At 39.3% G+C, this 11,303-nt stretch overlaps 1 protein-coding gene across 1 annotated transcript; it reads right to left on the bottom strand.

Moving 5' to 3' along the window:
• Positions 1 to 3,181: 3,181 nt before the first annotated feature.
• On the bottom strand, positions 3,182 to 4,164 carry noto (notochord homeobox). The gene is made up of 3 exons (XM_054614652.1): positions 3,801 to 4,164; positions 3,495 to 3,682; positions 3,182 to 3,382 (listed from the first exon to the last, which is right to left on the bottom strand). The coding sequence occupies exons 1-3, from the start codon at positions 4,162 to 4,164 to the stop codon at positions 3,182 to 3,184; spliced, it is 753 nt and encodes a 250-aa protein (XP_054470627.1).
• Positions 4,165 to 11,303: the final 7,139 nt, after the last annotated feature.

An 11,303-nucleotide genomic window follows, 5' to 3' on the forward strand; every position in this document is an offset into this window, starting at 1 on the left:
ACTTCATCTTTCTGCTCAATTTCCGATCTGATTTTCTTGTAACTTGGTTTTTGATAGAGGGGATTTGTGCCCAGCTGGTTACAGGAGAAACACATTCTGCACAGGAAATAACTGCATTCATGAAATAGAGCAAAAGAAAGGTGAGGAGGTAGATTCAGCAACAACATGCTACACTCTGTCATATACAGTATACTGAGAGAGCAGTAAATACAGAAACAGTGAAACAGAGAAAAGAAGCGTATGGAGTTTCTTTGCCACACTGTGTAACAGATATATAAAATATGTAAAAAAAGTAATTGTGTATGTGCTTATAGGCTGATTGTTAAAAGGGCCGGAATCAGGAATCGATTCGTTTCAATTCTATCGTTAGTGCTTTCAATTTTTTTTATTTATACAAAGTTAAACACTTCTATGGCATAGTCATTTTGATATGGTAAAGGTGTCCTAAGATAAGTGTCTTAACAGGTCACTAAATAAGACAAAAGAAAGAACTAACTTTGTGTAAACCAAAGGTGAAAGAATGCTTTCATTGTTGGTTTTGGTTGAACTGCTCACAACTCATGTCCACACTAAAGGCCGTTATATCTGAGCCAAGGCATCACAGGGTTGTGAGCCACTGATGTAGATGAGTGCTGAATCCTGAGAAACAAACATGATAAGCATGACAGAAACTCAAATTATAGGATTTATTCAAAGTGAAAGCTAGCAACACAGTGGCCTGTGTGTTTCGGGCATCTGGAGTATTGATTGGTCCTCCATTTCCACTAGTCACTTATAGCTTATTACTTTATTTGATAGGTGGATATGTTCAAAACCCAACTGTTACTGAGGCTAGTTGATTATAGAATGTCGATATTTATAATAATGTTTATGCACTTTAAGTTTCTGTGAATTATTTTAAATTGGTCTAGCATAGAGTGCTGCAGGAATGAATCCTAAAACCCAGGAATGAGTCAGCATTCATCTTGAAGTCAGGGTTTTTTTTTTAAATGTTTTTTTTGGTAGATTCCTGTTAATTTTGAACCTTTAACGTGTCTTTATAAAAGGCGGTTGTTAACAATTGCCTAAAGGAGACGACGAGACATCATCACGCTGACTTGTCTGACTTTACAGCCTCGTTATTAATATATTCACACTTAGCTTTTAGCTAACTGGCCTAATGTTATGGTGAAGATGAGAGATGAGGTTGTCAAAAATCATAAAAGTGGAGTTCATCTGTGAAAATGAACTTTCTGAACAAAACGTCAGAGATTGTTTTTCTAAAATAATGCATTGTTTTTTTGACAAAAGAACCAGGGCGATGCTAACCGCCAGGGTTGGCCTACAAATTAAAGTCATCCATGCAGCACTCTATTGTCAAAGGACAGTGGATATGAGACGGATATCTAAATCTATATCTTAAATCTACGCGCTTAGTAAAGTAGTTTGCTGGAAGCCAAAAGTCAGCGATGGTTCATTTCTAAACACAAAGTAACTCACGTACTAACTTATTGTGAAACAGCTGTGAGGATTACAGAGATGGACCCAGAGCTCAGATGTCTTTGTTTAATGTGACGGAGTTCTCCACAGGACGGGACTTTCAGGTCGACCAGCGCAATTAGCTGCTCTGATGGACTCATTTGCTACATCCCAATCCTTTCTGCACGCTGTCCTCCCTCGTGTTTCATCCCTCATGTCTGCCAGGCCGGCCTCAGCAGACAGCCTGAGTCCCTTTTCCACCTGGAAGGGAAAGGACAAGGAGTCTGAATGGAGCGGAGACAGGACACCTGCCGGGGGTTTGGGAGGGCATGTGTGAGCCCCGTCTGTTGAGAGGCAGTGGGAACAGGCGTAGTGACCGTTTAAACAGATTAACCAGTGAGAGCCAGCTCTCCAGCCCCGAGACAGACTGACCCCTACCACCCCGGGTTACAGATATCCTCACATAATCCCCGAGCTGGTTATTTATTTGCTTAGCTCAAACCAGAGGGGAACCCGAGTCCGTCCCAGACTCCAACTTAGATCAAACCGGGGAGGAAATGCCTCACCGTGTCTTTACGAACCGGGGGCAGAGTGGGACGAGAGGAGCAATAAGAGGAGGTCAAAGGGCAGGATGACGGTTTGATTGGGATACATTAGAGAGGAGAACGGGTTTCTCTCTCGGGGTTAATCAGTTTCTGACGCACGTGCAGATTTATAAACCGTCACGTTAACTATGACAGTTATTATCGTTTAAATGAAGTTCTCCTCCGATTCTTTAGTGAGCAGAATCTTATCACAGCTCATGCTTTTGGTTTACTTTAACAATTAAACTGCTCTCCTGATAAAATTGCTCACGTGCTCTTGGAATGTAAATGTATAGTTGGTTAAAATCAGCCTTACATCATCAGCTATTGAAACTATGAGCATTGGTCTCTAATATTTTTTTCAAAGCCCCTCAAATCCAGGTTTCAGATCTTCTTATTTGAGCATGTTTCCTAAACATTAAAGCACTAAATTGAGGTGAAATAAGACTAAATGAGCCGCAGTCAGATTTAAAATTTGAAAAAGCGCATTTTTAGATTTAATGAATTAAAAGTTTAACATTTAAAAACTGAGTTAATCTGCCCCAGGGATTTGATTTGTTTTGATGGTTGCTAAACAAACCCAGAACTGTTTTGTTGCTCAATCCTGATTGGTGGACAGAAGTGCATGGTTTCATTTACCCAGCTGAGCCCAGTGAAACCAGTGAAACCAGTAACAAGAGCACAGAGAAAAACAGAAACCTCTTATGTGAAATATGTGAAACTATTCCAACTTCTGTAGAATATTGTGTTTTAATATAAAATGTCTCGTCTCAGCAGAAGCTGATTGGGAAAAAAATGGATGTCAGGGTTTTTAAAATGTCCCCTTAGCTCAGCTGTTTCACATGTGCAAATAATAAATTAGGATTTCTGATTTCTTGCAAAACAAAATGTGACCTTTGACCTCTCACACTTAAGAATGAACAAACAAGACAACGTCGGAGTTAATTTCATAAAATATATTTCTGAATTTGTCATTAAAAAGTACAAAAACTGAACAGGTGAAGTGAGCGTATCAAAGAGCAACAACATTTAAATATATAACTATACATCTATTAAATATCCGTAGTTGGAGACACAGGCCTCCTTTCTCAGCAGTATGTACAAAAAGTCTCAAACAGTCCACAGGTGTTCAACAGGGCTCAACAGTGCTCAGCAGAGTCATCAGACACGTCCACGTCCAGGTCAGAGAACTCCTCATCCTCATCTCCTTCATCCCCGTGGCCTTGAGATCCAGGACTCTTTAGTGGAGCGGCCAGGCCCAGTTTGGCCAGCTTGGCCTGCTGCTGCTCCAGACTCTGTTTGCGCCACTTGATGCGTCGGTTCTGGAACCAGACTTTGACCTGGAGAGAGAAAGAAAACATGTATGTTAAGAAACATTGCAGAAAGAGACGAGTTTAAATACAATATGTTTCTGAGGCTACACTCAAATTCAAGTTGGTTTCCGTTTCTTACCTGAGCTTCAGTGAGCTGCAGGGCTGAAGCCAGGAGGAACCGCTCGGACCCCACCATGTACTGCTGCCGAGCAAACTCCTTCTCCAGCCGGGAGAGCTGCTCGCTGGTGAAGCTGGTGCGCATCCTTTTGGACTTCCCACCTTTAGTTTTGAAGGAGTGCAGCCCTGCGTTCACCTTGGACATGGTAGCTGCAAAGAAACAAGATGATGCATTCAATCACACTGTCACGTTTACACACAGTTCCATGTTCACATTTAGATCCCACTCTGATAGTTCAAGTTATTGTGAAGGAAAAACTCTATTTACCTTGTGCGTAAAATGCTCCACGACATGAAGTCTGGTAGGTGAAAGGTGGGCAGCAGTAGACTGAGTATCCAGAGTGCATCATGTTTGGAGAGTAGACATAAGGTGCTGCAGACATAGGTAAGCCTGAGAGAGGCATAAGTGGGAGTCCTGGTTGGTATTTCTCTCCACATGGAGTGGGACTCCCCCTGCAGCTGGTTGGTACCTCCGGCTTGGCGAGCAAAGCATCGATGGTGAAAGATTTCCCACTGGGAGGCTTCATAATGGAGGCGCAGTGGCTCCCCTGGTACTGCGGGTATGGCGATGCCGGTGCGTAATTACGCACGGAGTATCCATAAGCTCCCATTGGTTTGTTTGGCACCTGCATTCTGACAGATGATATATGTTTAAAAATAAGTGAAAGTAAGATGTTGGAGTCTTTGCAGAAGACACAGTTCCTCCGGGTGCAGCAGGAGAGTGGATGCTGCTCCTCCTGCAGAGGCTCCTCTTTTATACTCCTGCCGGACACAGAGGTGTCAACAGCCCCCCCCACCGGCCCTTTGTCTTTCTAAGTAGCAGATGAGAGAAACGAACATCCCGACAACGTATCCAATTAATTGGTGGAGTAGTACAAGCTGGGATTGTCAAACATCCTAACCCTTTGAATGACAAGGCTTTTGAAGAGTGGTGGGGGCAGCAGGGGGCTCTGGAGATTTACTGGGCTACAAATTCTTGCATGGATCTTAAGTCCAAATGTAATCATTACCGCTGGGAAAAGCCTTGATGTCACCAAATCATCCTATTTTGGAGCCTTTTAAGTTCTGGCCTTCCGACAGATGCTTTAAGAAGCCTAACAAGTCGCTTCACAATTGGAGGCCGACTTCCAGCTGCACAATTACAGAGAATCCACTGTGTTGGACTCTTCTTTATACATCTTCCAAACTTTTTTAACTCGCTCATAATTTAGGGATAATCAAGACTTAAGTTTGTCTCAACCAGTCACTCCTGTATGTAAACAGCCCATAATCTTTTCTCCTGTGTAAAAATGAATGAGCTCTGTTTTCCAGAGTGTGTTTTCTGACAGCAGTGCGTAATGGAGGCGTCAGATGTGTCGGGTCGGGTGTGGAGACAGGGTGGTGCTGCTGGGTTTTGGGGGTTTTTTTTTTTCTTATCAAACTGCACTAATCTCAGGCAGATCGTTAATCCACAGGTTGATCCATCCATCCATCCCATGCTTTGAATGTCAGACTGGGAAAGGCCTCTGCTATGGTTCATTCCTAAAACAATGTCAGACTGGACACTTTTAAAAAAGGCCTAAAAACCTACCTGCTTTATGGTTCATTCCTAAAAACAATCCCAATATAATTACAAATAAAATTCATTATTATTATTATATAATAATAATAATAATAATGGATTTTATTTATATAGCACACTTTAAAATACAAAGAAACCTCAAGGTGCTGCACAGGGTAGAACAATCACAATAATCAAATATAATAATAAAACGCTAAAAACAAACAAAAAATAAAATAAGAATTTAAATAAATTGATTAATTTAATCATAATAAAATCTAAGAATATATATTAAAATATATTATATTAAAACTGAACAACCACCCAAACACAAGTTCCACATAGTTCATTAGAAGATAAATAAATATGTATTGATTCACGTGCCTGCTTATGTTATTCTAGTGCACAAGACTTTAATATGTTTGAAGTGATATATATATATTATAAAATATCAGATTTATTTATAAAAATCTTATGAATCCAACGTCAAACATCATTAATACAAATGTTACCAACACGTTTGTGTAAAAAATGTATTTTAAGCTTATTTTTGGTGAAATTACTGTGTCTGCTGAAGAAAGTTAATAATAATAATAATAATGGATTTTATTTATATAGCACACTTTAAAATACAAAGAAACCTCAAGGTGCTGCACAGGGTAGAACAATCACAATAATCAAATATAATAATAAAACGCTAAAAACAAACAAAAAATAAAATAAGAATTTAAATTAATTAATTAATTTAATCATAATGAAATCTAAGAAAACTGAACAACCACCCAAAACACAAGAAATCTAAATTACCAAGACCTTAGGGGAAGGCAGATAAAGTTGGTGTAAAGCCTTTAAACCTGAGGGTGGATTCACTTTGTCTGTAAACATAACTGAAATGAAATGAAAGCCAGTCTCATTATTGCAACTCAAGTGACCTTTATTGTGAAAAAGCATTTTAACCGGTCGGTTTTCTCATTAAAGGTTTGAAGATGAAGCTGCTTCTTTAAAGGAAGTGATTTGCTTTCTTACACCACCGCAGCACAAAGACATCCTCCTCTTTCAACTGGGATTATTGGCAGCTCTGCAAACCTCCCAGCCTCATTTCCATCATTTGGAGGTGGCAGAGAGGCTCCGCAGAGCCTTAAGTAACTGTTAAAACACATTTAAACACCGAGGTGCACCTCTCCTTCCCTTTGACCTCGGAGCGTTTTATTTATCCTCTTTCACTGACACTAGAATGTCTAATGAAGAGAGCAAACACAGACTTTGTCAACCTGGCCCTGAACAATAAGGATGCTTCTTCTGATGCCCCTCCGACCGGACCACCCACCCCATGAGCAGTGTTTGCTGGCGTGCACTGCAGAAAACCTCTGTCCTCACAGATCACTCAATTCACATTTAGTGTTGAAACGCCAAGTTAACATGAAAGCTTCAGGTTAAATGACGAGTTAAATGAAGCTCTCAGATGTTTCTGAGTCAAACCAGCTTGAGAAGAGAGAATTTTTTTTTTTATTCAGTGAAGCAAGTTTAGAAAATAAGTGAAACTAATCTTAACAAGTGGAAATAACAAAAAAGAAAAAGTTAAGCCTCAGACTGAATATAAAGCTAAACTGTCCTGTTGATTTTTCGATTATTTAAGTAAAAAAAGGCCAAAAAGCTAACTGAATATTCACCTGTTTTTCTGTGAATGCAAACAGAATATATTTGACTTTTCACTGTTTGTTGGATAAAACAAGACATTTGAATGCCTCATTTTGAGCTCTGGGAACATGTTATGGTCACAATTTTAAAAACATTTTATATACTAAACGATTAATCCATAATGAGAATAATCATTTAATTGAAACCCTAATTGCTGCGTCAAGTTAAAAAGACTAAAGAGGAAAATCTTATGGCCATTTGCAGCTAGGTGCTCCTCCAATCTTCGGCCTGCATATCCTGACATGTCTTTTTCATGATATCGGCAGTGAACCCCGTGTGTCCTCTAATGATGCTGCAGTGAAGGCAACATGTCCTCCTTGTGTATTGGAGCCAGACAAGGAATACACGGACCATTGTCCCAGAGAGTCCTCTTTTCATAGTCATGGCCTGAGAGGAGAAAGAGGCTGCAGGAGCTGCTCTCTAATGGCTCTATGGGCCATCCTTCAGCCAACAGCTTGAAACTGCTCATCAGCACTTCATTCAGTATCTGCTGCTGGCTGCAAAAGGCAAAGTGGTCACTTATTAGGATGTGTGGTCACTTCTGGGAGCTTAACTCAGAAAGACCAAAGGTTATAGATGTTACATTCAAATATTCTCCTTAAGCATCTTGGTATACAAACAAAACTACAGTTTTAAAGCCATGCAAAAACATCCAATTCTATATATTAAAAGGTCACATACTCGTTTGCATACTAGAATATGTTGCCTTTGTAGATTAAGGTGTTTGGCATGTGTTGGATATTAATGACACAGAAATATATGTTTATTAAACAACTTAAAAGCTCTATGACAGTCGAGTTGTTCATGATATTTAAGGTCAACTAATACCTGATTTGGTAGTTGTCGTTTAATGTCAAGCATTCCCTTTAGAAGAAAAATGACGTTATCGTTTTAGATTCTTATTTCACCTGCATAATGTTGGAAATATTTCAATTTTGTTTCCATTTGCTTCAGTAAAAGCAATAAAATACTTTGTTACATGTCCTGCATCAAGATTTTATGTAAAAAAGAACAACAGGCTCAAAGTTTCAAAAAATAAAAGTACCCCTTGTGCAGGATGGCCTTTGCATTGTTTTGATTGTTATGTATATTATTTTATTGGATCGTACTGATGCGTTAACAAGTTATCATGTTGTAGATGTATGGTTCTGAGCTCATTACTTCACGTAGGAATGGAGAGTATATTTTATTCACTTTTCAAAGAACATTTTAACAAGTTACTAAAACTGTGTTTAAATATAGTCAAAAGTACAATATTTCCCTCTGAAATGTGTTGGAGTAGAAGACAACAGGAGCATAAAATGGAAAGAGGCCCTTAAAAGTTGTATTTAGGAACAGCTGATATTAGTATTACTTTCAGTTGTTGAACTTTATCTATACCAAATGTTTCCCCAAAAATATGTGTCTAAACTCTTTTCTGCATATATAAAGGAAGAGGTTTAACCTTCTGCTCGTATCTAGAGAGAATTCCAAATGCAGCGGTTGTGAGGTGTTCTAAAGATCAAAGTCTGGATCTCTTAACAATGGATGCTGCAAACGTTATTAATATATGAGTTATGACATATGACAGATAAGTGACATCAGAGAGGAGAAACTCTGTTCTGTCTCACCTTCCAGCTCAGCTCACACGTGATTGAATGAGACAAAAGCGTGGAGAAACACTGTCATCATTATTATTATTGAGGTGAAAGGGGATCGTTTTCTCACCTGGACGACACATTTAACAGGCACTGTAATCTGTGCCTTTCCTGTCCACGCACATCCATCGCTAATGAGTTTATGAAGCCGTTCACAGGACGACGGTCCTGAAGGGCTCATTACTGGGACCTGCTGGGCCTCGGCCCTCACCTTGACTATGAATGGGAGTCCAGTAAAAAAAGGCCAGGTATGCTCCGTCTGGCTCCAATACACATTCAGGCTCTGCTGTGGGCTCATATGTGTGTGGTTGTGTCGTTTTTTAGAAGCATGAGGAGCCTCATGTTCAGTTTAATTCAATTTATTTTGTATAGCCCGAAATCACAAATTTGCCTCAGAGAGCTTTACAATCTGTGCAGCAAACAACATCCTCCGTCCCAGTATCCTCGCATCTTCATCATGACATTTACATCATGATTTGATGTAAAGTTGCAACTGAAACACCTGCTCTGAAACTTGAGGCTCCTCAAACTACCTGTCTTATTTAATTCAACTTTTGATTTTCTTTAAAGGTGTTACACTTGATGCAGGTGAATAAATGTGGCAAAAGAAAAATGACAAATGACAAAAAAACTGACATTTATTCTCTCCGATATAGATAAGAATAGAGCAATAGAGCACTTTTCCAATTAAGAATAAACAAGTGCAGGGTTCACTCGACTTTCACTGTAATTCACATTGATTACTCACTAATGACCCTTCTGTCTGGGTAACTGTTGATGGTACACCAATGGTCTAAAACATGTGTGAACATGCGCACATGTCTGCAAAAGTTAAACTGAATCCTTTAAAAAGCATACTTATAATAATAATATAAGGTATATCTGTTCATATTGATGTTAAAAGACTGTAATTTTGTTTTTAGATTATATTTTAAAATCCCAATGTTAATTCAAATATATAAATTGAGATTTTAATCTTTTGAGGCAAGTCCAAGTCAAGTCTTAAATCTTGTCAAACTCTCCTCCATGGTCTTTGAATGCTGACCGTTGCACTGATAACAAACTGTGTAAATTGCATATTTTATAGACCCGAGACCAGAATATTTCAATGCATATGTTCAACAATTAAATTCAAGACAATTCAAGATGTGAGGCATGCACAAAGCCTGGCTGGTACTCTCTTAGTTAATTGACAGTACATTCTGGATGACACCAAACCAAAATTTGGGATTTTAATACGTTTAATTTCAAGCCTCATAAAAGTCCAATCTCATAGCAATCAAGTCCTCATTTTAACTCAAAATCCATGTTGATAGAGCTCTTTTTAAAGCAGGCTGCCATTTAATAATTCACTCCTCGTTAACACTAAGTGTCATGTACTGTGGCTGAATATGAGTAATTCCACTATACAGATATAGAAATAGTGATAAAAGTGGGAATTTGTATCCTATCAGTCATGGAAAAGGTCCATGGCCTAAACCTCTCGGCCTCTCTCTCTCTCTCTCTCTCTCTCTCTCTCTCTCTCTCTCTCTCTCTCTCTCTCTCTCTCCTTAAAATGGGTTACATTAACACCATCAGCTAAATGGTTAAAATGTGAAATGAACTGACTAATTCCAGCATTGATGCAGCGGCACTATGCAGATTATGTGTGTTTTTCATTTACACGTGTGGCAGAAGGGAGGACCTCCAGTCAACCGCTGCTCGGCTCTCCAGCTAAGCGGCCATTAGCATTAGCATTGACACCAGCGCTGTGAAGTGCTACTGTACGAGCTGCTCTCCTCGGGGCTTAATGGCGACCACTTAGGCCAGAGAGTCCTCCATCCACTCACAGAAAAAGGCCATCCATGTCATTACCAATTTAATGAGGGATTAACTTTCTCCCTGAACGGTATCTGTTGACTGTCATGGCGGTCTCATCCTGGGAATGGAGGACGTGTGTATTAGACCTGTCTGACACTCCATACAGCCATTATAGTACAACTGAGCTAATGAGAAACAGATACCTGAAGTAAAGGCCATTTTTATGCAGTAAAATGAACTGAAATAGATCATTTTTGACATCAGAATATCTTTACTTTCTAAATAGGGTTCATAAAGAAAGTTGTATATGTAATTTGGTAAAGATCATCTTCAGTTTTGTTCAGATAGGGAGACACATGACAGCCTTTTAATAACTTGATGACCAAATACCAGCAAAGCTAATGACATTCCCATTATCCTCAGCTGTATTGTTTGCTAATTGGCAAACTGTTAGCATGCTAACATGCTAAACTAAAATGGTGAACATGGAGAAAATGATACCAGCTAATCATCTGCATATTAGCATGTTGTAGCAGCCTCACAGAGCTGCTAGCATAGCCGTGGACAAAAGTTGTCCAACGTCTAACGCAGCTTGTTCTATTATGTCAGACTGATATATTGCTGTCTCTCAGCTAACAGAGAGGATTGCTGGAAGTTTAGATTCTGAAGGATCTACATAAAATCTTATATTTAGGTCAGGTGCAGGGATGAAATAACAGTCAAGTATCTACAAACTGGAATGAAAGGCAACGTTTCAAACCTTTTGCCAGTTGAAGAGCCAGTAGGGTCATAATCTTGACATTTAAACTTGTTTATTAATTTGTGGAATATACTTTTCTGCTGAGTTTAGGTGAGAAGATCAATGTCACTCTCATGCATGAGGAACATAAAGCTACAGCCAGTTAGCCTAACCACAACCTGTTGTTTTTACCCTTTGGTCTTTGTATGGATTAAACCAGATATGTTGTGTAAATGAATGAGCTTTAGGTGGATTCTGTGACTTTGTGACAGAGCCGGGCGGTATTTTCCCTGACGTTGAAATTGGATTTGTGTGGTATTTTGGTGCTGAGCGCAGAGAGCAAGGTGCACAGGTGGG

Source organism: Anoplopoma fimbria, chromosome 15 (genome assembly GCF_027596085.1).
Source record: "Anoplopoma fimbria isolate UVic2021 breed Golden Eagle Sablefish chromosome 15, Afim_UVic_2022, whole genome shotgun sequence".
In the NCBI taxonomy this organism is placed as follows: domain Eukaryota; kingdom Metazoa; phylum Chordata; class Actinopteri; order Perciformes; family Anoplopomatidae; genus Anoplopoma; species Anoplopoma fimbria.